General features: G+C 45.3%; 1 protein-coding gene across 1 annotated transcript in view; it reads left to right on the plus strand.

Moving 5' to 3' along the window:
* Positions 1-27,976, plus strand: part of ABHD16A (abhydrolase domain containing 16A, phospholipase) — a 274,475-nt gene that overhangs the window by 210,327 nt on the left and 36,172 nt on the right. Inside the window, exon 18 of the mRNA XM_086924640.1 lies at positions 7,272-7,370. Within this exon, the coding sequence (XP_086780766.1) occupies positions 7,272-7,370 (99 nt within the window). The remainder of the gene's footprint in view (positions 1-7,271; positions 7,371-27,976) is intronic.

Raw genomic sequence — 27,976 nt, forward strand, 5'->3', positions numbered from 1 at the left:
TCCCACCATTTCCTTGATTGGGGCCACGGGATTGCCTCAAGTCCCCCGCAGCCCCAGCCATCTCTCTGCATCCAATGGTAGCCTGCATTACATCGGCTTGCAGGGAGCAGCTAAAAATGCTGCTCCCTATGGATGGGAGCAATATTCAGATCTGTTTCCCTGCCCGCATCGCTGCCTGCAGAGAAACAGATCTGAACTCTGCTATCACATGGCGGAAGCATTTTTAAAGCTCCTGCCAGCTGAGAGTGGGCTTAGTGTTTCCCTGCCTGCATCGCTGTTGGCAGGAAAACCACTAAGTACTAGGGGCGAGACAAACCCCCCCCCCCCCTACCCCGCCTCCCCAGGGACATAGCAGGAGCCGGCCCTGTGGGATGGGTCTAAGGCCCATTAATGGCTCCCAGGAGTGGGGGCCCGGGGCGCCTGGCTCCTCTTACTTTTCTATTTGTGGCTGGGCCCTGGGGGATGGGGTCCCCTTGGCCGAAATCGGTCCATCAATTAAAAGCAGCTCTTTGGTGGCAGAAGATTTCTTAGTACAGTTTTGCAAAATAGACATTGTCATTGCCACAACCGCAAGTGTTTCTCACAACAGATGCCTCCTTGACAGTTTTTGGAACTCACATACATATTAAACACATCAGTGTCTCTGGTGGCAGATAAATCCTCCGAACTTAAGAATAGAGTAGCGCTTGGAGCTTTCCTGATCAAGTGGAGTACATGCAGGTGATAGTCCATACAGACAAGGCTAATACAATTTTCGATATCTGGGAAACTAGGCAACCAAAGGCCATGTAGCTGTCCATGGAAGCCCAACTCCTCGGGTATTGAGCCATCAAACACAAAGTGAACATTTCTGTGGAACATTTCAATAGAACATGATCCAGGAACAAACAGCAATTAGGCAGATGCCTATTCAGACATTTGATGACTAACAGTAAACGACACTGGATGATCCCCCAAACACTGGGGCTCGACTCAGACCGATAATTGCATATTACTTAAATAGATTGAGATGCCATTCTGTGTGCTGTGACAACATGCCCCACTGTCCTTTGAAAACCACAAGATAATGGTATTTCCAAATTACACGCAAGAGGTCAAGTCAAAACGAAGATCGTTCAACTGGATAAAAATGAAACTGCGCAAGCGGGGCCTCCAATACACAATGATTGTTCCAGCCGAATTATGGGTGGTTGCAGAGGACAAAACATGGTTCATTGCGCCACTGAGGAGGCAGGAGACTGTCTGGAAGGTTGGTGGCTTGTGAGACACAAGTGACGCAAAGACTAACCGAATTGACAGAAGTGAGGCTGGCACGGAGGCACCAAACACACTGGCGGAGGCCATGGGTGGAAACGGCCCTTTCTTACAGTAATGATTAAACAGAAAACTGTTCTAAGTATTTTGTGAGGGAGAGATATAATGTTCAGTCAGAGACATGAATTTAATTATTCTATTTTATCAAGCTTAACAGAGATTAGCTACAAAGGCAACCCCAATACAAGTTCAGCTAACTGTAATAGCGACATGGGGTTTAAAGTTTAAGGGGGGGGGGGGGGGGGGGGGGGGGGGGACAGCAGATGCCTCAAATATAGGGGAGCCGGTCCTAGGATGCTTGTTTCCAGTCCAGGGAGGACCTGGCCTGGCAGTTCGCGCTGGACTGTTCCCATTGGACACAGGGTCAAGACTGATTTGTACATGGCTGGGTCCAAACTGGAATGGCATGGTGAGCAAAAAAACTATGGATTTAGGCCCTGATCTCTGTACTGGGGTGAATGTATGACATTGTTCTGCATTCTGTTCATTAATTGTTCTCTTTTCAAATATGGGGAGCGGTATGAGGTAGTAAGGAGGAGGGGGATGTTCCTAGGTTTGCGTGGTTGGAAGCCCAGTGAGATCAGAAGTTCAAACACCGACAAAGATACTGCAGCATGTATATAGTCTAGCAACTGACCACGATGACGGCAATGACAAAACCAGGTAGCCTCCGGGAGAATGGTCTCTCTTTTATCTCTTGGAATGTGAATGAATTGTACATCTTCCAAAGAGGAGTGTTATAAGAATCTTCTTAGGAATTCATAATCTAGATCGTGTTCTTTTACAAGGGACTGATGTGGTGGGTAATAGGTGTGGCATAGGTCTGGCTAGAGGGCTATATAAGAGATCTTGTCCACTCCGATTTGCAGCCGTGCTCCCGAGAGGGGGAGATTTTACCACAAAACTCGCTCCCACTCACAGTGGCATAAACTTGGACTGGACCCTGATAGCTGTTATGTGGCAATTAGAGGGTAATGAAACAGATAAAGGGTCATGATCGTCTCCTGGTATTTCCCACAGGGCCTGCAGACAGTTAAGCTGGAGGCACTTGGGCAATTAATTATAGGGAGAGATTTCAATCTGACCATGTGTGCAGAAAGATAGGATAACTGACATTACACACATTAGCATGAGGGACACGAGACTCTTAGATTTTGTCAAAGCTGTGGGCCTTTTAGATCTCTGCATTGAAGCACATCTGACACTAGACCTTTACACTACCAATTTTATGAAGGCAATGTCTCTACTTAATTATTTGTTTGTGCCCAAGACCCAAACAGGACTATCTATCGTAACACACGATACCTAGCAAGGTAAACCTCAAATTATTCTCTTATAACCACTAGCCTAACTATACTGGAGACTAGATCAGTGGTGATTCACCTGCTGGGAGACGAGAAAACACTGGCTGGAGGTCACTGACTTCTATTTCCAGGAAAACAAAAGGTCGGTGCAAATCCAAATCAGTCTGGGAAACGTATAAGACAGTGGTGAGGGGGACAACTGAATGCCTACGCTGCTGAGAAGTGAAGAGATAGACAGAGAGAAAGCCTAGCACTAGAGAAACATTTAGGTCAGCTAGAAGCAGAATATATTCATACCCAATAGTCAGAAAGGACGCACCAAATAGCCATAGAGAGGAATACAGATCACTGGTAGAAAATGAAGCGAAACAACCATAAGCTTTGCGAAATCGCTAGTGAGTGGAAAAAATGTTGGCAAACTTCGCCTGCAGAAAGGAAAGTCAAAGGTGGATATGTAAGATCCACAATGATAGGGTGGTATGGTTGTATCAGATGAAGATATAGCACGTGTGTTTAGAGCATATCTGCGTAGGCTATACACTCCCCAGTCGCAAATGGGAATAAAGGGCCTGCAAGAGTTTCAGAGATGTCCCAACTCTACATATAGATGAATAGGGCAGAATATAGTTAAACCTTTGTAAGGAGGAGCATGAATTACAGGAGGCCATTAACTCAGCTGTTTCAGTGGGAAATCAGCAGGATCCAATGTATTGCCTCTGGAATTCTTTAAATGCCCTGAGGGTAAAACTGGGAACCCCACTACCAAACATGTTCAAGGAGGCAATGACTGGAAGGAGTCACCCCGAAGATCGGAGAACGCCAGCAGTAATGGTTTTACTCAAAAGGGTAGGCCAGCAGAGGAGTGCACATCATCCTACAGCCCATATCACTATTGAATATTGAGGCAAAATATTCTCCTAAACCCATCATCCACAGAGTTATCGCTCCAGACCAATTGGGATTTATGCCAATCAGTGTTACACAACACAATATCCACCAGTTATTTGGATATTTTGATGAGGCTCCAGAAGATTGAGGAACCAGCCATAATACTGGTGTTAGATGCCCAAAAGACCTCACTGGAATGGCCATATGTATATGCCATCCTATGGAAGGTTGGATTTGGACCAAAATTCCTAATATGTATGGTTGCTTTTCAAGGAACCCATCACCAGAGTCGGGGCTTAAGAGAAAGTTCTCAGCTGAGTTTGCATTAGGATGCGGATACTCTCTCCCCATTACTTTTTGCATTGGCTCTTGAGCCGATAGCAAAGTGGGTGAGAAAGGATGCACTCTTTAGCGGTGTCTTTTGGGATCCTGACTGGGAGGAGGTGATCTCCCTCTACACAGATGACTTCTACTATACTTAAACGACCCAACCACTCTCTTTGTGGAATGCTAGAAATCCTCCAGATCTTTAGAAGCCTTTCTGGCCTCAAAATGAATTGGCACAAGTCAGCACTATTTCCAATTACCTCATGGAGACGGCTAGCCATTTTTTTGGGGGGGCGGGAGGGAGGGGTTCTTTTCTTGGGATATATGCTAGAACAGACCAAGTTGAATTTCATACGTAAAATAGGCAAACTCAGGCAGGATACTTGAGACCTACAAAAAGGACGTGGGGCATTGGAGGAAACTGCTTCTGACACTTATGATCATGTTTCCACAATTTTTATATATCTTACAAAATACACCTTCTTAAATACCAGATGCATTCTTCAAGGCAGAGTCTCAAACATTGAGATGAGCCAGTATTAAGGGTGGATTTCTCTACCTACCGTGCAACTTTAGTATTGAGCTACTCAACTGTTTGTGATTAATGACTGGGCCTTTGCCTTACAAACTGATCCGGGCCTGATTATGGATAGACATACAATAAGCTACAGAATTTTATTTTACGTCAAGGGTAGAATGCTCCACCTGCAACAACAGGCAGCAATAGTCCTAAAAATTTGGGAAAGGGAAAAAGAAAATGGGGTGGGCAAATAAACTCACACGAGAAACACCAATATGGGAAACAGATCTCCTAGTGAATATGAAGACGTTACAATTCTGCAGCCACTGCAGTCTATTAAGAATATCTAAATTGGGAAATATCTGGGAAAACTGAAAGATTATATTCTTTGCAGAACTGCAGAGACGCTACTAATTGGCAGATGGTCAATTCTTATGATACTTAGGTGAAGAGTCCCTGGTGGAATACAGGGTACTGTCAGCCTGCTGCACAAAGCATGCAACCTTTGTCTCTAAGTGGTCTACCCAGTACACTATCTCACCTAGATGATCTATAGGAAACAAACTTTTAATTAACAACCCCCACTAAAGGCAAGATCTGTGTGTATGAGAGGACAATTACTGGGCAGAGGCATGCAGATGCTCTAGAGAGGTAGCCATCAAAAAGTAGGATTTCGCCTCATGCTACTTAAAATTCTACACTGTGCCTTGTACACAAGAACCAAGTTGTACAAAATGCCGAAAGCAATAGGTGTCTAATGGGCTGTGTAGGAGCAGGGACACTGCTGCAACCTTATGGAGTTGTGTCCGCCTTTCGTTTTTTTCGAGAATCACTGGAACAGTGTGCTTCCTTAGTGTTAGGGGAGCGGATTTGCTCACTCCTCCACTGGCTAAGCTGGGGATATGCGGTGATATAACCATGCTCAGGACAATTTACTTTTCCATAAAATGGCCCTAATAGCGGCCTGAAATGACATTGTACACTCCGTGGGAGTGGTGACATTGCCCAGGCTGATAACATGGTCCTTCGACATGGATGCAAGGCCAGAGTTTGCCCAAATTTGCAAAGATTTTAGACGAAGGGCGGGATTTCCAGGATGAGGGATAAAATTGAAGAAACGATGATGCCACACTTGAATACGACCACATATCGCCACACTTGAAAGCTTTAAGCTGGCTACCCTATGAAGCTAGAATCCAAATGAAGATAGCTTCTATCACCCATAAAGCGCTACACCACAACACCCCAGGATACCTAGCGAAGAAACTCCAGCTATCGGGAGGGAATCGGCCAGCGAGGAGTACTGAAGAATTTCTACTACGGCCAGCCTTTTTCCACAAGAAAAAAACCTATGACAGAGCGTTCACAGGAGCTGCCCCCAGAATATGGAACTCAATTCCTCCTATCATCAGGAAGATCCAAAATGTGGAAGCATTCAAGCGAGAGTTAAAGAGCTTTCTGATAAAAAAAATACACTACCTAGAACTGATCAGTCTCGAACTGACAATGAACTAAATATCATACTTGTTTACACACTCTACCTATGATAGAAATATATCCACCTTCGACTTTATTTATCATCTACCTCCTATCATCTACCTCATAGTTGCTTACACATCTTCTCGTGATTGAATTATATCCAACACTGACTATATTTATTACCCATCTCCTATCATCTACCTCATATTTGTTGTCTGTAGAACTGTTTGATATATATGTCTTTCGTCCACGCCTCATTTGTAATTCGTTCCGATGCCCGTATAACTGACTGATATATATTGTTCTGTCGCATACGCCTATATGTTAAGCGCTCTGATACCCACGGGTCTTGTTCGCGCTATACAAAACTTTCTAATAAATAAATTTGGTATCCTAAACACCGATTTATAAACTGGTATGCGACATATGTGATCCGGTAAGGGGAGATACATATATGCATCTGTGGAGGCACAGAACCTATATATGCAAAATTATGGTATTGGTCATGATATGTATGATATCAATTTGATGGCAAGTTGTAAAAAATATGTTTGATGTGAAAATGCAGAAAAAAATAAAACAATTAAAAAACAAAATTACAAAAAGATAGTAAGTTTTAATACATAAACGTTTATTAAAGTATTTTTTCACAAAAAAATATTTTTATATTTAAAGTATATACATCTTTTCTAACATTCAGTTTCATTGATATATATTTTTAAAAAGTTGAAATAAATTATTTTAATGACCATTTTTTTTGTTTTTCTATTTTATGCGTCTATTATTTTGTATGAGAGGGTTTGCAGTATCAGTGGTTTGCACTGTGTGGTGTAAATTAGGCTCCACCCCTAAGTAATTTGATAGTCCGAAATGGTGAATTGCCTAAAGTAGGGAAGTTACTCAAAAGTGTAGGAGTAAACTTACCCATGTAGTTTTACTCACATCTAAGTTTTCCTTTGTGACTAGCGCATAGATGTTTTGGGAAATTCTGGTAATGAGCTACTTGTCTTCCTTGCCTAAAGGATTTAGTGCACTAAAATGTGTCAAAAGAATGGAAGTGTGTAGATGGGGAGGCCGAGAAAGATGCTTTTTGGAAGATATTTGTTATATATTGGATGTTAATCTAAAATTGGCGCAGAGAGGGCTTGAGCTATGATCATATATTAAAAGTTAGCATTCTGTAGTCTAATGACAGCCTTAAATAATCAACCTTTAGATCCAGAACCTCTTTTTGGCAGAAAAAGTTTGTTCTTCATAGTTGGGTTTTTATGCATCATCCTTGCACAGATCCATTCTGTGGCTATAGATTCTGTGGTTGGGCCAAAGGTATGTTTGCTGGTGATTCGAGAAATGATGTCTTAAGCTATTTTAATATATGTATGGCATTGGTAGGAAGCACTATGCAGTTCTAAATGTTTTTACTAACCAATTCTCTTCAGCTTCAGTTTACAGTCAATACGAGGTGGATGATGACTGGTGCATCTCTGTACTACGCTCGTACAAGGCAGAACACTCTGAGGAGTTTCCCTGGGGTGTAGGTGAGTCCTATTTGACTCTTTACAGTGTATGTCTGTGCATGAACGATTGTGCTGCCTTTGAATGAGAAGACCTTTTTGTTTTGGATGTTATAGATTCCTCAGGGCAGAACACTGATATTCTCCCAGATCTGCAGGGTGGTGCAATGATCCTCTGAGGACATTACAGTATATCTGCTGCTGGAGATTATGGAGGGACAGTTGTATTAGAACCTTTATCAAGAGCCAGTTGACCTAGAAGGAAAACTACCAACGTCTGTATTTACATTTCTGTCCAGTTTTGCTTTCATAAAATCACGTTCTTGAATTAGTCCCCCTTGTTGAAGTGGGAGGCTCTTAGTAACCATGCAAAGGCAGTATAAAGCACTTTCTGATGGATACTTTTAACTGCAGATTCCTCACCTTGTGATTAACCCCAGGTGGCAGACTGGATGCAGAGATTCTCCTCAGCAATTCTCCTCCAAACCTGTAGGTGGTGTCATGTGGCTCTACGTTGTCTGTCATACCCGTAATTGATGTAGGAGCTACATGTAAGCCACCCCACCCTTCGATATCAGTTCTTTTCTGCACCTTTCGCTTCAGATCCAGAGTTTGCAGCATCAAATCTATCATGTGACAGAAGCTTGCTTCCTAAATTCAAACAGTGTGCAAGGGACATATCTCCACCCTAAAACTAAGAGTTTTAAACCCTGCAAAGACTGCCATAAACTGATGTCGGTGACGGACACTCACAAGGTCTGTCTCTGGTGTCTAGGGTCCTTGCATGACTCAAACCATGCAACGAATGTGCTTGGATGAATCCTGAAAGCCACTCAAGACAGCTAGGCCAAACTCTGTCACCGAGCACTGCAGAAAAACACTTAAGGCCTATCTCGGTCTAGGTCTAGGACTTAGACACGTTCTCGCTCTCAAGGCCATCCTCTAGAAAAATCTTCATCTCTCTCTAAGTCATCAGTTAAATCAAGGTGAAAGAAGAAACATAAGAAGTTGAAGTGCGACTCTCCTTTTTCTTGTCAAGAAAAGTCACACAGACATCAGGGTACCTCAAGGTCTTGGTCCCAATCTCCCTCCACAGGACTGATCTCTCATCCCATCCTGATACAGCCCAACTACCCAGGGCGATCAGCCACGGTGCAACAGATCCAGGCCTTCAAAGAGGATGTGTCTGGTACCTTTGTACCCTTCTGGCTCCCTCCATCCCCAAGGATCTGAGGAGGCCACAGGTCGAACTACTGCCGGCGGTCCGATCCCAGACACCAACTGTACTTCTTGACTCCATTCTGGGGCTCCTCCCTGACTCTGGGGCCAATACCTGCTTTGACTCCTCCTCCGGCGTCAAGACTCTAGCCAGTTACCCGCATATTGGCAGTGGCACTGCAGATGATTGATAGTCTTCTCGAAAGCAAACTCACTGTGACCTTGGCCAAAGTCGCGCCCACCTCAATTTCAGCCTCATTCAGGCTCAGAAGGTGTGCTTCCTTTGCCACAATGGCTGTCAGACAGTGTACCCCATGATGAAGATGGTGATGATGTGTCCTAGATGAGGAGAATTTATGTTTTGATCTCTAAGACGCCAGTGGTCTACACATATCTCCTCACACTGGTCTCAACTCTTCACTTGGCCCTTCAGTGTAAGAATCTGTTTATTTTGTCATAGTTATCATTTGAACTGCGAAAGACCTCAACCACCTTTGTTGAGGTCAAAACAAATGTCCTTAAAGTAGATCTGCAGCCAGGGCAACCTTTTTCCGAGCCGCTCTTCCCGTTTAATGAGGTTCTCATGGATACCGTGATGGGCTAATTGGCAAAACCGATATATGGTCCCTCTGTTAACAGACCATAGTCTGGCCCCAGGGGACCCATTCTTTCTCCTCCAGCATCCCTCAACAGAAAGTCTTGTAATACAAGCATCTACAAGCAGGTTGAACTAACTTGTTCCCAGCCTCACCTCCAGGCAGAGAATCCAAATGCATGTAGCTGTTTTGGTAATGGATATTCTTCTCTGCAATCTGTTCAGGTTGCCCCCTAGACATCATTTGCAGACTTTGTGACCCATGGTGGGTGAGATCCTGCCCGCAGTCCCAGATGACCGTCGGCCCAATTTGTCACAGACAATGTAAGATGGCGAAGATTCTGTGAAATATGTCCTCAGGCCAGGCCTAAATACTGCAGACTGTTTGGGTAGGGCAGCTGGTGCCAGCAGGGTGTTTCGCACCACGCATGGATAAGATCATCAGTCATTCAATCAACAAGCATATTTATTTAGTCCTTGGTCACATACTAAGGAACTATATACACAATGTATACCGCAACATAGTGGGGGTGGAGAGATGCCAAGAGATCTTTGAACTGCGACTATATTTCTGATAGGTAAGCCTTGAGACCCCTGGAACTTGATCCCTCTTCTTAATGCAGATACAAATATTCTCACCAAGGCATTGTCGAACAGACTACAGGATGTTATCTCAGACCTGATCCACACGGACCAGAATTGGTTCATACCCCATAAGTTAGCCAAATTGAATCTCGGGCCGATACAATGACATAGTTGTGGCATATAACTGCAGGATCGCACTTGGCCTATGCGTCCTTGGACACGAATAAGACTTTTGATTCCATATAGCGGCCCTTTCTGTTTGTCATTATGTAGAAAATTTGTTTCAGGCCCAGATACTTGAAATGAATCTGACTCGTGTATATACAGCCTAGAGCCAGAATCAAGGTGAATTGAATCAATTTAATTCAATTCAATTTAGCTGTATTTGGTGTAAATAATTCCACCATAAAAAACATTCTGTTGAGATAAAACAATTATAATTCAGGAAAAACTACAAGTATACAATCGAGATAAAATCAACATTTCATTATCATACAATATATCCAATTACAATTATTTTTTAAATGAAAAATGCAATCTAGCCTATGACAACGAGATTTGTAGTTAGAAGGTAACCAGCAATTCATAAACAGTCAAATACATGAAGTGCATTGTGTTCAGATATATAAAAACAATATTATCTCCACAAATACATGTTCAATGATCAACAGGCATAATAGCCTTTAATAGAAATACATAGAATGCTTAATACCATTATTTATACACACCTGCATTCATGCATGATGGACAGCAAAACAGTCATACACGTATATATATATATATATATATACATGGTGCTGTTACACAACTACGTATTATCATCTGATTTGTCATACAATAATGCGTCCAAATATGCATAAGCCTTTCTTCTCCTTATTGCCAGTTGTATATACAAGGTAAACGCATCAGTAATTTTCAGATTTTTTAAAACTACATATGAAGTTAAAAGCATGTTTATAGTGATAAAGCCTTTTAAATAAAAACAAAGGTTTTAAAATAGATTTCCGAATATCAATATAAAAACTAGAAAAAAGTAAAAAGTGCAACGTAGATTGGGGGGACTTTCCATCGCACGGCATTTGGGAATTTATGGCACCACTTAACCTGTTTCGGAAATGCTATTAAATAATGAAGGGTGCCAAGCCTGAGTCTTGTCAAATAAAATCTGCGTTTTGTATTTCGAACCTGTATTAGATAAGTTTATGTACCGCTTACTGAATAAATTTCACAGTAGAAGTTAACACTATGTTTTTGGCTGGCTTCGGCCACTCTAGCTCCTTCCATGGCATCCATGTACCTTGTCTTGATATGGTACAGAAAGTTCTTTATGTGTTATATAATTTGCCGTGGAACTAGGGACTGCCAACAGTATTTTTAGGAATTTATTTTCAAGGATCTGTAATGGGGCAGCATTCACTCCCCCCCCCATAATGCATCCCTGTTACAAACACCTGTTTCACACTTACTACGGTACAAGGTGAGAATTTCCTGTATAGGTTTATTTCCTATTTTGGCAGAAAATCTTAAAATGCCCTCCGTGGTTCTTAAAAATGTCAATTTACACAGATCCAAATGTGTGTTCCATGTACCATTCCTGTTAAAGGTCAAACCCAAATATGTAAAAGTTGACTCTATTAGTGGCAACCCCTCCCGCATGATGTTGTCTGTACTTCAATTTTGAACTCCCACAAGTCATAACATAAGTCTTTTTAAATGAATCTGGAGATCTTTTCCAGACATAAAGGAGTTAAAATTGTCTATTAAACGTTAGCTGTTCTTGATAACAGAACAGCGTCGTCTGCATAAAGAAGAACGGGAGTTGGGCACGTCCCAACTTTTGGTGCGTCTGCAACTGTATTTTGTAAAAAATTATCTACACCATTAATATATAAAGAAAATAAAAAGGGAGCTAAAACACAAACTTTCCGTACTCCACGAGTTGCTGGAGTGCTTTCCCTATTTTTCCAAATCGCACTCTAGAGGATAAAAGAGAGTAAATCTGGGCAAGAGATGTGATTATATCGTTAGGGGGACCTAGTGTCTGCCATAATTTAGTATGGTTATCAAAAAATCGTAGGCGCTAGTGAGGTCAAAAAACAGAGATGAATAACCCCATCCTTGGCAAAGGTGTACCTCTCTGTCAGTAGCTCCAGATTGATGCATTGTTCCACTGTCCCAATACCCCTTCCGAATCCATACTGGGCCGGAGTCAAGATGTAATTTTCCTCGGCCTAGTTTTCTAGCCTTTCCAACATTATTCTCCCCATTAATTTGGAAGTCGAATCAAGAAGGGATATGGGACGATAGCAATTAGCCTTTCCTCTGTCCCCCTTTTTAAATATTTGTACAATCACACTTTCTACCCAGGATGCAGGCAGCACACCACCAAAGGTAGAATTAAAAACATTTAATAAAATCGGAGTCCAGAAATCCATATTGTGTTCAAAAATATCAATAGGGACCCCATCCGGTCCTGCGGCTTTACTACTTGCACGTTTATTTAGGTCAGACATTATTTCATCAGGCAAAATAGGGGGTAATGTTACTGGCTCCACTGTGATATAATTATCACTATAACTCTTGATATATTTGATAGCGTCTGGAGTAAAAATGCTCTCAAAATGCAATGTCCAATCACCTGGGAGAACAGTATCAATTTTTACTAAAGAGTTTTCGCTATGGAAGCTATGGTCAATTGTTTTCCAAAACAAAGCTGCATTTCGTGTCTCAGCAGTTTGTATTAATGAGTTCCAGGCCTCCTCCTCACGGATCTCTTGTTTCCTATCTCTTGTTTCCTATGTTTCCTATCTTTCAAGGCATTTTTATAGCTTTTCCTTAAAGAAATAATCCTGTGCTGACTCTTGACCTAATTTTCAGGGCCTTTTTTAAATTCCCATTTAGCTTTGAACTGAAAGAAACACATTAGTTATAGATTCCTTACCTTAGAATTACCCCAAGGCATCAGACTGGATCCGGAAAGATTTCGTCAGCAGTACCCATGCGCGTCTGTCGGCGGCGTCGTGCAGCTCCGCGTACGTTGCTGGTGTCGTAGTCGCCGAGATTGCGTCGCTGGAGCTACTTAGACATGCCCGCGCGTGCTGATGTCAGTTTTTGCTTTTTCCGCGCCAGCAAGTGCAGATCCGGAGAGAGCGGTACTCCAAGTAAATTTTTGATTTAGTTTTTTTGGGACTTTTGTCTCTGTTTTTTGAGTCTTTAACTCCTGGTGTGTAGGAATGCCCTGTTTTAAATCTTGTGCAGCTTGTCCCCATACCATGTCTGTGATGGACCCGCACCCGAAGTGTCTCGTATGCGTGGGGTACGACCACAACTCCGAATGTCGGGCCCTGGCTCCATAAACTTTGCGGGAGTGGCTTCGGAAGTTGCTGGAGGCCCGGGAGTCAGCTCCGCGCTGTTCGAGGTCCCAGTCCCGTGGGAGGTCGAGGGACCTGTCGCGGAGCCGCCATCACCATCGTTCTACTAAGTCTTTTCATTCTGAGTCAGGTAAGGCGAAGCACAAGAAGCCGAAGAAGCGCCGTCGCTCTTCGCCTTCCCCTAGCCTATCATGCAACATGGCTGAGGGTGAGGGTGGCGCCGCCCCCACGGCTCCTGCCGAGCTTACACAGTTGCTGATGGCCTACCCGCCCTTCCCGGATCCATCGGTGACTCCGGCCCAGCTGCAGGAGTTCTTGTCAGCCATGGCACGTGTCTTTGGCCCGTCGGACCCCGTTGGCACACCTTTGGCCCCCGCGGGTCCGACTGGGGGTCCTCTCTCTTCTACGTCATCTGCTCCGGCCCCGATGTTGTCTACGACTCTCGTCTTGACACAGAAAGACCTCATGGATCCATGCATGGATCCCAGCCGATATCGGTTGGCCTAGTACGACCTCCACCGACGTCGCCGGCTGGTTCCCCGACCGGCTTTCATCCCTCTGTGGGAACGTGACAGACTGGTGTCGATCGACGAGATACTGAAATCTGGAAATTTCTTTCCCTTTCTCTATCCACCACCTTCTTTTCCCCCTGCCTGGCAGGTTGTGGAGGATGGGAAGGACTGGGATGGGCCCAGTGCGAGTTAGCCCCCGGACTGAGAGGCGGATTTGGAGGATGCCAGAACCTGGCACACGGTCTCCTCCTTCCGTGGCTATGGAGGAGGGTGGTACATATTCTGTGGGGTTGCGTATGGCGGCCCTCCACCTCAAGCTGTCAGGAGGACTAACCTCCTGACATAAGTGCTTCGAACCGACGTCTTCCTCTATGGAGCCGCTGCTGCCCTCTAATGACGCACTTTTGGACGTTCCTTTGGGCATCTGGTCCAGGCCCAACACAGGAGCTCATGTGGATAAGATCATGGCCTGACGCCATCGCCCGGGCAACCCCATTTTCCTGTCCCAATACCCTACCCCATAGAGCTTGTTTGTCCAAGCCTGTGCTTCCCCAAGCGCATTCCCTTCTGCACCTCCGGACAGGGAATCCCAAAAACTTGAACAATTGGAGGAGCAATTTTTTACTTCCGCCAGTTCAGGCCTGCGGTCTGTGAACACTGCATGCTTCTTGGGCCATTATTCCCATTCTGTGTGGGACATGGTTGCTCAGGTGCTGCCTCAGTGTCCGGAGCAAGCCTGGATGGTGCTCTCACAAGCTATTGCTGTGGGGAGAGACGCAGCCAAGTTCACGATATGTTGTGGCCTTGACACCATCGACTCGCTGGGCATTGCTATTTCCACAACAGTGGTGCTATGAAGCTACGCCTGGATGAGGACGACTGGCTTTTCCGGGGATGTCCGGAACACTCTGATTGGCATGCCCTTTGATGGAACTCACCTTTTTGGTGACAAGGCAGACAATGCATTGGAGCGTTTTAAGGACTCGCGGGCTACGGCCAAGTCCTTAGGCCTTTCGGCCATGGGCACTTCTTACCGTTTCTGCTTTTTCTCTCTTCTGAATGGCCAAGGAAAAAGCCCTCACACACATTTGTTTCAGAGTCACAGGCCTGTGCAGCAGCAGTCTCAGCGCAGCCGCGGACGTGGGACCTGCAGAGGTGGGTCACGGGGCCAGCGGGCGGGTCAGTCCACCACCTCTCCTGCGGCCACCACCTCCAAACCTTCCTAGCCTGGTGTTTCAGGCCCACCTAACGCCAGTGGGTGGCAAGATTCGCCATCACCTCCCCCACTGGCGCACCATCACTTCGGACAGGTGGGTTCTGCCGATCGTCCGACAGGGCTACTCCCTCCCCTTCGAGACAACCCCTCCAGCACTGCCACCTTAGTCCGGGGGATCACTTGGCGCTTCTTCAGCAGGAAGTTGCGGCCCGCTTGGCCGAGTGGGCCATCGGGCGCATTCCGACGCCAGAAGTAGGTTGTGGTTGTTACTCCCACTACTTCATGGTTCTAAAGAAGGATAATGGCCTGCGTCCTAAATTAGACCTTTGGAACGTCAATTGCTTCCTCCAAAAGGAGAAGTTCAACATGCTCACACTTGCTCAGGTCTTGTCTGCCCTGGACCCCCAAGGCTGGTTGGTAGCGTTGGACTTACAGGACGCTTATTTTCATATCACCGTCCTGCCGGCCCACCGGCGTTGCCTCCGGTTCACAGTAGGTCACGAGCACTTTCAGTTCACCGTGCTCCTTTTTGGCCATACCGACACCCCTCGGGTGATCACGAAAGTGATGGTGGTGGCCGCAGCTCATCTGCGCAGATCAGGGGTTTCATTCTTCCCCTATCTCGACGACTGGTTGTTGAAGGCGGGCTCGCCCCAGGCAGCAGTCTCCCACCTCCAGACTACGGCCGACCTCCTGCATTTGCTGGGGTTCTCTGTCAACATGCTGAAGTCGCACCTGATTCCCTCTCAAAGCTCCTCTTCATCTGAGTGGTTCTGGACACAACACAGTTTCGGGTTTATCCTCCCGAACAACGAGTCCGGGACTTTCGGGCTATGATTCCAATCTTTCGGCCCTTGTCCTCGGTTTCGGTCAGGATCACCTTGAGGCTGCTGGGCCTCATTGCCTCCTGCATCCTGCTCACCAATCATGACATATTGCATATATGCAGGCTCTGCAGTAAGACCTGAACTTCCAGTGGGCACAGCATCGAGGGGACCTGTCCGAGTACGTCCAGATCTCGGAGGGCACTGCACAACAGTTGCAGTGGTGGCTCACGAACCAGCTTTGGGTCAGTGGCAGATACCTCTCCCTTCCCCAGCCGGAGCACACAGTGGTGACGGATGCGTCCCTCCTGGGATGGGGCGGCCACATGGGAGAGGCGGAGATCAGAGGCCTCTGGTCGCCGGCGGAGTCCAGGCTCCATATCAACCTTATGGAGCTCCAGTCGATCCTACTTGCATTGAAACTATTCCTTCCCTTTATCAAAGGGAGAGTAGTGTAGGTGTTCACAGACAAAACCACCGCCATGTGGTATTGCAACAAACAAGGCGGGTTGGGTCGTGGACCCTATGTCAGGAGGCTCTGTGTCTCTGGACATGGCTGGAACGTCACGGCATTTCCTTGACGGTTGAACACTTGGCAGGTTCTTTGAATGCCAGGGCGGATGAACTCCGCTGCAGGTGCATGATGGATCATGAATGGCGTCTTCACTCTGAGGTGACACAAGGTCTCTTTCAACGGTGGGGGGAGCCTTGGTTAGATCTATTCGCCACAAACAAAATGCACAATGTTATCACTTCTGCGCTTTGGAATTTCCAAGGCGACACTCACTCGGCGACAGATTTCGTCACAAGTGGAGCTGCGGTCTATTGTACTCCTTTCCGCTTATACCACTTCTACCCAAAGTGCTGAAGAAGACCAGGCGTGACCAGGCCCAAGTCGTTCTTGTGGCTCTGGACTGGGCTCGAAGAGTTTGGTATCCCGAGCTACTCAGTATGAGCATGGATCCCCCGATCCGACTGCCTCTTCGGGAGGATCTTCTGTCTCAGCAACAGGAGACAGTCCTCCACCCGAACCTATCCAGACTCCACGTACATGCGTGGAGATTGAGCGGCGACAGTTGATTCCTTTTGACTTGCCTCCTGAAGTCTGTGATATTCTGGCAGTCAGGCGTCCCTCCACTAAATCGGTATACACCTGCAGGTGGAACAAATTTGTGGCATGGTGCACAGCAAAAGCTGTGGATCCCCTTTCTGCCCCTCTTTCAGAAGTCCTTTTGTTCCTTCTTTCTTTGGCCCAGCAGGGCTCTGCTCTGGGCACTATTAAGGGCCATCTTTCTGCAATCTCTGCCTTTCTCAGGCTCCCTGATCAGCCCTCTTTTTTCAAGTACCCTGTTGTAAATAGATTTCTCAAAGGCGTTACTCACCTTTTCCCTCCTATTCAGTTTGTGATACCGCAGTGGGACTTGAATCTCGTTCTTACCTATTTGATGAGCTTTCCCTTTAAGCCGCTTCACAACTGTCCTCTTCGCTTATTGACTTTGAAGACTGCTTTCCTGGTTGCCATCACCTCCGCTAGGCGCGTGAGTGAGCTCCTGGCTCTTTCCTGTAAGCCTCCTTTTCTGTCGGTTTTTCCGGACAAGGTTGTGCTTTGCACTTGTCCTTTCTTCTTGCCAAAGGTTGTCACTGCCTTCCACATCGGGCATACTATCACCTTGCCCACTTTCTTTCCACCTCCGCACCCTTCCAGAGAGGAAGAGAGGCTGCACCGTCTGAACCCAAAACGTTTGCTCTCATTCCACCTTAATCGCACGCAGTAATTCCAGATGGATGACCAGCTCTTTGTTGGCTACGTAGGCGCCAAGAAAGGCTGGGCTGAACACAAGAGGACTATCTCCCACTGGGGTGTCTTGGGTATCAAGGCCTGTTATTGTCTGGCAAAAAAGTCACCTCCGGTGGGGTTGTGCTCCCATTCTACCAGGGCGACAGCAGCTACTATTATTATTATTATTATTGTACAGTCTTATATAGCGCTCGACTTACCCTGGAGCATCTCGGCGCTTGCCTTGGGAACCCGTCCTGGCTTTTCCCTGTGAGATAACCCGTACTGGGCATCCCCAAGGTGAAAGCCAGGCATCCCGCCGCGGGGGGGCCGTTGTGGAGATTAAGCAAGCTAATGCCCAGAGTTGCAGAGTGTGAACCCATGATTCGAGTGGGCACCGAAGCGAGAATTATCGAGTCCGTGGACATTTGGGCTCAAGACCCTGCCGCGTCGGGAATTGAACCCTGGTTCCGGTCTGACCTCTGCTTCTGGGTCTGCCTCCTCTAACCAGTGAGCCACACTTCTCCTCTACTACTATGGCATTGGGACATGGTGTCCCCCTGCAAGACATCTGTCAGGCAGCCATGTGGGCCTCACTGCACACTTTTACTATAGCCTTATAGCCCGCCGTAGAGGGCTATACCGGCTATTAAAGGCCCTCTCCAGCATTAAAGGCCAAGTCAAGGCAATAATGCTTATTAGAACATTGGAATGTTAAGAGCTCCATTGAAAACAATGGAGTGCTCTGGGCTTATAATGGCTGGTATAAGCCTGGAGCTCCAACATTCCAATGTTTCTTTGTTCACTGCTCTGGCTGTGAACAAAGGCTTCAGGGAACCTGAGGGGATTCCAATCCCCTCACCCTCCCAAAAGGCTTTTTTTTTGTTAGAACATTCTGTCCTCTAGTGACAGAATTTTCTAATAGCCTTATAGCCTTTCGTAGAGGGCTATACCGCTATGAAAGTCCCTCTCCCTTGTTAAAGGCCCTCGCCATCAGCTCGGGGCCTTTAACGCTGGAGAGGGCCTTTAATAGCCGGTATAGCTCTCTACGGCGGGCTATAAGGCTATATTATTGCCTTGACAGTTAAGTCCGGAGAGACTGCTTCTTTGGCCGTTCTGTTCTCTCTGACTTTCTGGTGTGATCTTAGTTCGCAGACCCACCACCGGGGTTGGTATTGCTGGTGTATCTATTCTAAGGTAAGGAATCTATCACTTAACGTGTTTCTTTCAGATGAACAAGTTACTTACCTTCGGTAACTATATATCTGTAAGAAACATTAGTTAGTGATAGATTCCTTACCGCCCCACCCATCCTCCCCGTTCTGCGAACTAAAGAGCTCCGGCGACGTCATCTCGGCGACTATGACACCAGAGACGTACGCAGAGCCGCACAATGACGCCTACAGACGCGCAGGGGTACTGCTGACAAAAACATCCGGATCCAGTCTTACTCCTGGGAGTAATTCTAAGGTAAGGAATATATCACTGACTAATGTTTCTTACAGATATATTGTTACCGACGGTAAGTAACTTTTAAACCATCTAGGGTTAAAATCACTTCCATTCTTTCTCCTTTCAGTAGTTAATTTGCTAGCTATTTCAGTTGTGATATTACGAAATGCATTTATTATAAGCTGGCTTTTCGAGGTACTATTGGAGCATATGTCTATATCTCTCTGTTTTTGCCCTTTTAAATTATCCATAAAGGGAATAGGATCAACAAATGCCCATCGTATAGTAGTACCATTATTACCCTGAGTCCTAATATTCAAATCCATAGTCTTACCCCTTTTTTGGAGTGTCAGGGTAAGTCCTAAAGGCAAAATTAGCGGGTGGTGATCGTTTATTAAACTCTCGTGAATAAAAAGGTTTTTCACCAAATCCCCGCAATTTGCATAAACAAGACAATTATCAATATTTGACGATTACCTAGCCCCCACAAAAGTTTGTAAATTTGTTACTCCAACAGAGATAGTAGTTTATAGATTTTATCTATAAACTACCTTATTAATTGCGTCCCCATAAGACTCATGGGAAAATGGGAGAGTCAGTCACCAAAACGATCGCAATATCCACAAGGTTTACCTGCTTCAATATCAAATGTTTCACAATTAAAATCGCCCGCCCACACTAATACATAATCCCCTTTTATTTCCTCTAAAATATGATCAAGATCTTCTTCATGTGACTGGATAACCCTATCTCTTCTCGACGATATTAAAATAAAAATTAATTAAAATAGACAATTTACCCTCCGAAACAAAGTAAAAGAATTGATGAAACTCTGACGAAGTTTTGGCCTTCTTTAAAGTTAAAGGCAATGTTATCAAAACTAGCACCGCTAAGCCACCTTTAGCTCTCCCCATTCTTGATGGAGTGGCATTTGTGCACCCAGTTTGAAAACCATCAATAAAGAAGGGCTCGGTCTGCCAGGTTTCCTGTACTAGGATTAATGAACATCCCTCTAAAGTTTTTAGCCATACTTGGAATAGAATGGAATAGATTTTTATATAGCGCGATAGTTACCCGCAGGCGTCCTAGCGCTCTAGCCGAAATACAGAAGGGTGGGGCGGGTCGAGGTTATCTGTTGAAGAAGAAGGTTTTTAATTTTTTTCGGAAAAAGGCAAGATGTTAGGTTCCGAACGGATGGAAAGTGGAAGGGAGTTCCAGAACCTTGCTGCATTTGTTGAGAACATTCTTCCTCCACTTCTTTTTCTTTTGAACCTGGGAATGGTGACTTGAAAGGCGAGGGTCGACCTCAGCTGCCTATTGGTGTGGTAAGGGGTAATCAGAGTATGATTGAGAATTGCTCCTTTTCTCCAGTAAGCACGGTGGGCGATGCACATGCTTTTGAAACTGACTCGATCTTTAACAGGCAGCCAGTGCAGGGCTCTTAGTTCGGTTTTCACTGATTGCCGGCGGGGAATGCGCAGAAGAGTCCGAGCAGCGCAGTTTTGAATAACCTGCAGTTTTTTCAGGGTGGATTCGGGGGACCCTAACTATAGGGCATTTCCGAAATCCAGCCGGGAGAGGATTAGACCCTGGACCATGATCTGTCTGGCCTTGAAAGGGAGGAGTGGTAGTATCTTTCGTATGAGTCTAATGATGCTCATACAGGTGGCTGCTAATTTGGTTGCCTGGTGGCCGAAGGTTAATGCGTTATCCAGCCAGATACCCAGGCTCTTGATGGTATCTCTGGCTAAGGGAGCAGGGCCTAGTGCTGGCGGCCACAGTGAGTCAATAGATTTTTGAGGGGAGCTGCCCAGCACCATTAGCTCAGTTTTGTTGCCGTTGAGCTTTAGGTAGGACTGGCTCATCCAGATGCAGACTGCTTCTATACAGCCTCTGAGATCACTGGAATAGGAGGAGGTATGGGTAAGGGTAACTACCAATTGCGTGTCGTCGGCGTAAGACACGACTTGAACGCCAAAAGGGCGTATTATTTCTGCGAGGGGCAGCATGTAAATATTAAACAGTGTGGGGCTCAGGGACGAACCCTGAGGAACCCCGCAACTGAGAGGTTTGCTGGGCGATGTGGTCTTGGCCCTCGCATACTCGGAAGGAGCGGTCAGAGAGAAAGGAGCGTAGCCAGGCTGCCGCAGTGGAGGTTATCCCTAGCTCTGACATTCTGTGACATAAGATGTCATGATTCACAGGGTCAAAGGCGGCACTGAGGTCCAGTAAAACAATGGCCGCGGTGCCACCTTCATCCACAATCCTTCTAGCTCCTTCTGTTACTGCTAGTAAGGCAGTTTTAGTTCCATGCATGGGACGGAACCCGGTCTGCGAGGTATCCAGGGAGTTGTTTGTTTCCAGGAATTCAGTGATGCATTTATTTACATGTTTTTCTGCAATTTTTGTAATCCATGGTAGCAGGGAGATCGGACAGTAATTTCCTGGGTTCATCTGATCTAAGTTAGGTTTCTTCAGGAGGGCCTTAACTGTAGCTTGTTTCTACTTCGGGGGGACGAGTCCTGTTGAGAGGGAGTTGCTAATCAGATTCTGGATAGTGGGGAGAATGGTGGGCGTGATGGTTCTTAGGAAGCGAGCTGGGGCTGGGTCACTGGGGTATCCAGACTTTACCTGCAGCATTATAATTTCTAGGCTGGTATGCTCCAGAGGTGTAAAAGATTCCAGGGAGGTAGGAGGGGTGGGTCTGGGGTATTGCTGTTCAGGAAGTGGATGAGGAGGTGGGGGAAAGGAGGAGTAGATCGTTGCTATTTTGTTATAAAAATAGTCAGCCTGCTCATTGCAGCGGGTTTGTGCGGTCAGAGGATCTGGTAGTTTGTCCAGGAGTTTGAGGAAGCTTTTAGCGATCTGATAGATCTCCTTGGGTTTGCATGCTGCTTCGTTGATCTTATTTTCAAACAAAGTGGCTTGAGCTTTTTTTATCTCGATTTTATAGGTTTTTATAGACGCTCGATATTCAGTTTTGCTGGTGTTTGAATAATCAAGGTGCCATTTCCGTTCCAGTTTCTTACATTCTCTTTTTAGGGTACGTAATTCCTGTGAGTACCAAGGGGCATTTTTTGGTTTGTGTTTGGATTTAATGTTTTTGGGTGGAATAATGGAGTCTAAGGAGGTGGTGATCCAGTTATTGAAATTGTCGTTGCTGACAATAGGATCAGGGTTGTTCTCTGGAACAGAGGATTCCAGTGTGGAAGTCCACAAGTTGGTATTAAGTTGAGTCCATTTGCGGTCTCTGCTTGGGGCAAGAGGTGTTGGGGGGCGAGAACCTGATGGAGTCCACAAAAATGGAATCAGAAAGTGGTCCGTCCATGGACTAACTGTGAAATGGTGGACTAACTGTGAAATGGGTGCAGTTACTGAAGATGGGATCCAAAAGATGCCCTTTTTCATGAGTGGGTTGCAGTACTAGCTGGGAAAGGTCTAATGCCAGCAGACTGTTACGTAGTTCAGTGGCTGCCGAGTCCATGGGGTCATCGTTAATTTTATTTTTTATCCCTGCAATATTCCAGGTCATAATACAAAAAGACTCATCAAATCGTTTTAAAAAGGAACCAGTGTCTAACTGTGTACAAAAAACACTATCCAACTGGTTACAAGTTAGGAGGGGTTCATTATCATTATCATTCATCTGTGAATCACCTATAGCCCTCTTCAAGATGTATTCACTTGTTTCTACCCATAGCTAATTATTCCCTAAGGTATGAACCTGACCCTGGAGCTAAACCTTATGCCCCCTGTCCGCTTGAGAGCTTGAGTCAGTATTTAACTTTTTGCCAATTATCATAGGTTCAAATTTCTCAACAGAGACGGCACCCAACCCCCCATCTGTCATTCTTTTTCACTACATCTGCACAAAGGTGCATACCTGTTAAACAGTGGAACCATCGCGCAATAATTTTATGTAGGCATTAAGGTGGTTGTGCTATGTGTGGGTCTATAGAAATAGCCTAACGTGTAGCTGTTCTATATTACTTATGAGTGGAACCAGACACAATAGTATTAATGGAGAACTTCCAACAAGTTCCCTAAAAGTTCTCTGCTTCGAAATTTAACCACAATACAATCACCCTTGTACAGTTTTCTGGAGCTGCCCACCCAGTGCACCCTCCTAAACATTAAAATATTCTGGTGCAACACGTTTATGTCATAGTTAGTCTTTCCAGATATCCAATGTACTACACGATTTTTTAATGCCTCGTATGTTTCACTCTGATTTACTGCTAGTGTTGGAACATTGTTCAAAACAATAACATATGGAGTGGCTTGTGGAGGAAGATGTAACGTCTCCATGATGTTATCAGCAGAGTACTTAACTCTATTTATTTCACCCTCCAGGTTAGGTTTTACAAAAGTGGGAGGGGGAGCCATGACTTCTATATTAGTCCTTAGATCACGTCCTTCCGACAAACCCTGGTAGAGGGAGAAGCGGTAGAGTCACTCTGGTTACTTTTACTAGCACTCATAGACGTCGACATGATCGCGGTTGAGCCTACTTCTTCTTTAGTTCCATCCATTAGTTTATGCAATCTAGGTGTTGGGGCAATAATTCAGAGATCAAATCTGCTAAGGAACAATCATCATTTTGAACCAGCTTAATTTCAGCCATTATGCGTTGTTCAATGCGATCTAATTTCATGTGTAATTTTGTAGATAAAGTTTCAAAATCTTGAGATTTCTGTACATGACTCAACAAATTAAGAACCTCCCTTATTACACTTACGTTTTTCCCTCCCTTTTTTTTTCTTCAATTTTGTTTTGCCCTTTACTAACTGTTTCTCCACAGGTATGTAAACCTTTAATGGAAGCTGTTTTGCTTTTTTTGCTGGTGGAGATGGCATATCAGAACCAGATAGGACTGTAATTTCCAGAGGCGTTGTGAGTATACAAGGATTACCCAGGTCACATATTAAGTCCTTATTTAAAGGTGCAGTAATTTGCAGTTGTTCCTGCTCAATAGCCTCATAATCCTTGTGGCTCTCTTTATCCACATGTACTGGGTGTTCAGACCTATCGTCAGATATAGGGCCCTTTAAAGCGGCATCTAGTGCAATTTTAGTGGCTGCTAACTGTTCCTCCACTTGCACTATCTCATTGTTGATTAACCCCACAGCATTTTTTCTCACATGGCGGCAATTTCCTTTTCCCCATACTGTAAACTCATATAGTCAATTGGGGTAACAATACAAACAAAAGGGGGTTCAGCTTATTAGTCTCCAATGTGACACTCCCATGATTAAATGGCAGAAAAACCAAGAGGGTTAGCCCAGCCCAACCGCAGCCAGCCGCGGACGGGCCTGGGCTTCGCCAGCGTGCGTCCCGCGCTGCGGGTACCCGGTCTGCGCTTAAGAGCGCTGCTGCCCTGATGACATGGGTGGCTCCTGCCGCGAGTCCCTGTAGCCTCCTTCTTGCTGCCAAACACCAACTCGCAGAGTGAATTGAATCATCACAGGAATTCACCATCCAAAAGGGTACGAGATACGGATATCCTCTATCGCCAATGTTGTTTGCCATCACTATAGCGGGGGGCCCTCTCTGAGTCGATCTGGGACAATGCCCCAGAATGAGGCTGGCGCTGGAGCGACTCTGGATAGGATCGGATTTTACTGTATGAATGCAGCATCCTAGTTTATATAGCAGAACTGGACTGCTCACTAAAGCACCTTTGGGGAAATATTCACTCTTTATGGCACTTACCCTGGATTGGGGATCAACTGGGAAAAATATTTGATATTCCCAATAGGTGGTTGGTTGGCAAGGCACACACTGCACCTTCTGCTGAAAGGGACAGCTCGACATTTTAAATATCTGAGGCTTTGGATCTCGAGAGGACTGTATACATTACAAGGACAATATAAGGCCCCTGCTTAGGAGACTGGGGTTTGACGTAAAACAATGGAGGGCTCTACCACGCTCACTCATTGGGAGAGCAGCCTTATTTAAGATGAATGCATTGCCTAGATTTACCTATATCTTGCAAAACAGCGCTTTTGCAATCTCGGTCACCTTCTTTCAGGCTACGAACAAACTGCTGCTGTCGCTTCTCTGGTTGGATGGCCAGGCAGGAACTGCGCTCTCCACAGAGGTCACTATATAAGAGGGGGCGTATCGCTTCCGAACATGCAGAAATATTATGAGGTGGCACAGGTACACATCATAAATGAGTGCCCACTGATGGACCCTGTATTTAGGATAGACTGGGAGATACTGGGACAGAGGGGATACCGCCACTTACTGCATGGGGGGGCATACGGCTGAATACTCCCCTCCCACCCCCTTAACCCCCCAGCCACTGCACAGTCATATCCATATGACCCAAACTGATTAGAGAAATGGGGTGGAAAAAGAGTTTGACACCTAGATCCCCATTGTGGAATTGATCAACCGTGCAGCACTGGGGACATGTGTGAAAGATATTTAAGGACCTGCAATTAAGGCATGCACTGCAGACCAGCATCCCCAGAGACTAGGAAACATAGGAAGTCTTAACACTAGAAGGGCGGCTGTTAGACGGACACTTGACTACCAAAGCAATATTCCTTACATATGACACATTGATGAGAAACACACACAGGAAACTCTCTTTTTTTGGAGTGACATTGATGTGAAACACACAGGAACATGATTGAGGCCAAGATGGCAAGGAGATACCCTATGTATACAAAAGGTGGAAACTTATAATGGTGATGGGATCACGTCATAGTTGCTCTGTAGTGTCTGCTGCTTTTGTTTTAATTTTTCGCCTATAAAATCAATGAATTTTTCTTTTTTAATAATAATATTAAAGCATTTATTGAGCGCCTGGCTACACAAAACTGTGTGTCCCCGCGCTAACTGCAAATGCAAACTCGTCCAAGGGATTAGGTTCGAGAGATGACAGAAGTTAATGTTTAGGGAAAAGGTGGGTTTTCAGTTTTGCTCTGAATCTCGTTTCGGAGGGCTCCATCCGCAAGTGGATTGGAGAGCATTCCATGACTTAGTGGCCAGGTAACGGAAGGATTTCCCTCCCATTTTAGCTTTTGTGATGCGAGGGATTTTGAATAGCATCATGCCCGACGATCTCAGATCCCTGATCGTGCGGTGAATGGTGATGAGGTTTTTCAGATAGCTGGGGCCTTTATTATGGGCAATGCGATGAGCATAGCAGAGAGTCTTAAATATAATTCTCTCTCTAATTGGGAGCCAGTGAAGTTTGGCAAGCGCATTTTTAGTGGATGTTTTCCGAGGGAGACCGAGCACCAGTCGAGCTGCTGAATTCTGTATACATTGTAGTTGGTGCAGTCCCTTCTGATTTAGACCTAACAGGATAACATTTCCATAGTCCAAGTGAGGGGATATTAAAGCGTGAACTATGGTTTTTCTCGCTTCGGTTGGCAAGAGGTCTAGTACTTTGCGAAGAATTTTTAGAGTGCTAAAGCATTTGCTTGTCACTTTATTCACATGGGCTTTGCCTGAGAGGTCGGCGTCCAACATGATGCCTAGATTTTTCACTTTCTCCACTGGTATAGGTAATTCTCCTAGTTCGCTAGGCCACCAAGCCTGGGACCAAGCAGATATAGCTTTACCTACTATTAGTACCTCTGTTTTGTCTCCGTTTAGGCGGAGGCAGTTATTGTTCATCCAAGTCGCTATCCCTGACATACAGTTGGAGAAGTTGTTAGCGAAGTCTCTGCTGTCTGGAGTTAGTTTGAATATCAACTGAGTGTCGTCAGCGTAGCTGACAATGCCCACTCCAAAATCCTCCGCGATGCGTGCCAGGGGTTCCATGTAGATGTTAAATAAAGTAGGGCTCAAGCTGTGGAACCCCATGGCAGACACCGCGAGGAGAAGATTTAAATGGTGGGCAATGGAGTTGGAACGTTCTGTCAGTGAGGTAGGACTGGAACCAGGTGAGGGCTAGATCTTTTACTCCCATGTCTGAGAGTCGAGACAGCAGCGTTGAGTGCAGCACGGTATCAAACGCTGCACTTAGGTCCAGTAGGACCAACGCTGCTGTCTCTCCCTCATCCACCAACTTCAGGATCTGTTCGGTTGAATACAGAACTGCTGATTCAGTTGAGTGGCCTGATCTAAACCCTGACTGAGAGGGGTGGAGGAGAGATTCTTTCTCCAGAAACTCCATGAGTTGTACGTTGGCCACCTTTTCTATGATTTTGGCACAGAAAGGGAGAAGCGGGATCGGCCTGAGATTTTGGAGCTGGGAGATGGGGATATTTGGCTTCTTTTTTAAGGGTATAACTTGGGCAGATTTCCAATTTTTCAGGACGTGGCCTTCTTGGAATGATAAGGTGATCATGTTACTAATTTGATCTAGTAATATGTTTTCCACCATGACCGCTTTACATTGTTCCGGGGGGGCAGGCATCCATAGGGGAGCCTGAGCCAATTCCATTAATGATTTTCATTAAATCCTGTTTGTTAGGGGTCCTGAAATTGGTGAGGAGAGATTTAGAAGAGAGGGAGCCTTTTTTAATAAAATATTTGAAAAACAATTTAATTTTCTCTGGAGACCAATATCACTCATCTCCTTAAAGACAAGATCGCCTGCTAATATAAGAACCATACATTTTTTGAACTAATAATTTTTGTGGTTGCGAAACCTTTGGGTAGGTCAGCTAAAAATATTCAAAATAAAAGGGGGGGGCAACTTTCATTCTTGTGGAGAGGATGTGAAGTAACGACCAGAGCTGCCGACTTTGGAACTGGGGAACCAGGTTCGAGTCTCAGCATCATCTCCACAACCTCTGAATCTGGGCAAATCAGTTAATCTCCCTATGCCTACCAAAAATGAAAATGTCCTTGTGTAATGTAACTGGCACGCATGTAAAACACTCCAATATCTAGTTTGTACTATATGAAACTGCAACAAAAAATGACAATTTTTTATTGGTATTTTACGTCATAGTGTTCCTTCTGAATCTGCTTCAACTTGAGCCCAGTGTTCGCCTAGTAATTCCTGTAAAATGAGGAGGTCATTGTTTTCCCAGAACTGTTTTGGATTAACTGAATCAAATGTCAAACGAAAACCCACAAAGCAACAAAATATATTACCTCTTACTTCGGTA

Source organism: Lissotriton vulgaris, chromosome 5, assembly GCF_964263255.1.
Source record: "Lissotriton vulgaris chromosome 5, aLisVul1.2, whole genome shotgun sequence".
NCBI classification, from domain to species: domain Eukaryota; kingdom Metazoa; phylum Chordata; class Amphibia; order Caudata; family Salamandridae; genus Lissotriton; species Lissotriton vulgaris.